General features: G+C 54.5%; 1 protein-coding gene across 1 annotated transcript; it reads left to right on the plus strand.

Moving 5' to 3' along the window:
- Nucleotides 1-301: 301 nt before the first annotated feature.
- On the plus strand, nt 302-1,976 carry LOC124650404 (E3 ubiquitin-protein ligase PUB23-like). The gene has a single exon (XM_047189934.1). The coding sequence runs from the start codon at nt 395-397 to the stop codon at nt 1,730-1,732; it is 1,338 nt and encodes a 445-aa protein (XP_047045890.1). The 5' UTR covers nt 302-394; the 3' UTR covers nt 1,733-1,976.
- Nucleotides 1,977-2,509: the final 533 nt, after the last annotated feature.

Consider the following 2,509-nt stretch of genomic DNA (forward strand, 5'->3'; position numbering starts at 1 on the left):
CCCACCATTTTCAGATTTGTTTTCTCCCCTTCACTTCCACACCAGCCAACCAACATGTTCATCATATATTCATAAGCTAATTTCGTTTTTTTATTTCATGAGAGATAGAGCAGCCAACCTACGTTTCGGAATACTATACGCGAGTTACATGGTCTTGTTTGTAGAATCTATCGAACTACTATGACTTCCACGGTTCAACCTCTCACCGCTGACCTTGATGCCTCTCCCTCTCTAATTTCTCCCGCTATAAAAGGGCACTCTCATCCGTCTCCTTCACCTCCAGAAGCTTTCTCGTTTCGACCGGAGACATTTCCTGCTCGCTGCTTCTCCTAGCTTCATTTGTACATAGCTAGCTAGACTAGATAGACAGATACATACATAGTACTACTACTACATGGAGGTTTATACGATCGATCGAAAATCAGTGGATGCATCGGCGGCGCAGGTGGACGTCCCCTCCTACTTCCTGTGCCCGATCTCCATGGAGATCATGCGGGACCCCGTCACGCTCTCCTCCGGGATCACCTACGACCGGGAGAGCATCGAGCGCTGGGTCTTCACCGACGGCCACGGCGAGTGCCCCATGACCAAGCAGCAGCTCGGCGCCGCCGACCGGGAGCCCACGCCCAACCACACGCTCCGCCGCCTCATCCAGGGCTGGTGCGCCGTGCACGCCGTCGAGCGCTTCCCCACCCCGCGTGCGCCCGTCGACGCCGCCCGTGTGGCTTCCATCGTCGACGCGGCCAGGCGGGGCCACGACCTGCTGGCGGCGTCCCTCAAGGAGCTCGCGGACATCGTCGCCGAGAGCGACTGCAACCGCCGCTGCGTCGAGGCCGCGCCCGGCGCCGTCGGCTTCCTCGTGTCCGTCCTCAAAAAGCACGCCGTGGAGGGCGCCCCCATCAAGACTTCATTAGGGTCCCAGTCCCAGGAGGATCAGATGTACGGCTCCGTGCTGGCTTCGCCGAAGGCGAGCTCGCCGGAGGACACGGCCCTCAGCATCCTGCATTCGCTTAGGCTCTCCGAGGAGAGCTGGAAGAGAATCCTGGAGCGCGGCGACAACTTCCTCGACACTATGGCGTCCGTGCTGCGGCGGCCGAGCCACCTCTCGCGCACCTACGGCATCCAGCTCCTCAAGGCGGCCGTCTCCGAGATGCCGCCGGCGCAGCTCACCTCGGCCAGCGCCGAGCTGGTGGAAGGGGTGGTGTCGGTCGTGACGGACAATCTGTCGGTGAAGGCGGTCAAGATCGCGCTCCACGTGCTCTGCCGGCTATGCCTGTGGGGCCGCAACCGCGTCAAGGCCGTCGAGGCCGGCGCGGTGGCGGCGCTCGTGGACCTGCTCCTCAACGAGTGCTGCGGCGGAAGCAAGCAGGCGTGCGAGCTCGCGATCGTCGTGCTGGACCATCTATGCGGCTGCGCCGAAGGCCGTCTGGAGCTCGTGGCGCACCCGGCGGGGCTGGCGGTGGTGGCGAGGGCGGTAACGCGGCTGTCCGCCGCGGGGACAGAGAGCGCGGTGCGCGCTCTGCACGCTGTGGCGAGGCACTCGGCGACGCCGGCGGTGCTGCAGGAGATGCTGGCGGTCGGGGTGGTCGGAAGGCTGCTGTTCCTGGTGCAGGCCGGAGCCGCCGGTGACAGCCCCAGGGAGAGGGCGAGGGAGATGCTCAAGATGCACGCAAGGGTCTGGAGGGGATCGCCGTGCTTCTCGTCGCACTTGAATGCTTCCTACCCTTCGTGATATCACATGCACGCAAGTATATTCTTCTTCGCCTTATCACGGGATCGATCCTGCATGGCAGTTTGGTAGACGTGGTCTAGTTTAAGGCTTTCTAATTGGCCATTTTTGGTGTGAAGATTGTATTGATTGTTCCAACTTACAACCAGCCGGGAAGGTTGATATACACCTAGTAGCTCTCTAAAATTGGGGAGGATTCAAGTGTACATTAGAATTGGAAAATAATACTGGGGATAATTCAAGTGTATACACCTGCGCATAATGCTTTGTTTACTCTCTTTCTTCAGATACGCGCTATTGTTTAGGTAGGTTGTGACTACAAATTATTTTGTTACGGATCATGCTAGTAAATAATCACACCGAGATATGACTTATACAAACTACATTCAATTTATATTTTTGTTGGCGAACAGTCAGATCGACGAATATAACTGGCAGGGTTGGGCTTTGATAATCTGTTGGGATGAGTGATAAGGTGCTTGCTGCATGTGAGTAGGTGTACATTGTTAATCTGCACCATATTCTCTCTCTCTCTAGTTTGAATGGTTTGGTTAAGTTTTAGGTATTCTATCAGTTTGTTTATTGAATTATAAATTGTTGGTGTATTTTCTTTAGAAAACCTCTAGTTCATTTGGAATGGTGTCAAAATCCTATATATTTTATATGGCCTAATTTCATAGGATTTTCTAAGTTTTTCTATGTTCTTCTATCCATGGATTTTACATGTAATGCAATCTTCTATTTTGCACTTGCACAAGTGTCTATGTTTTTATTTGTTAT

This window comes from Lolium rigidum, chromosome 4 (genome assembly GCF_022539505.1).
Source record: "Lolium rigidum isolate FL_2022 chromosome 4, APGP_CSIRO_Lrig_0.1, whole genome shotgun sequence".
Lineage (NCBI taxonomy): Eukaryota > Viridiplantae > Streptophyta > Magnoliopsida > Poales > Poaceae > Lolium > Lolium rigidum.

Bases quoted from the DNA above. Each gene is read 5' to 3' on its own strand.
- LOC124650404 (XM_047189934.1), top strand. From the start codon at position 395: ATGGAGGTTTATACGATCGATCGAAAATCAGTGGATGCATCGGCGGCG.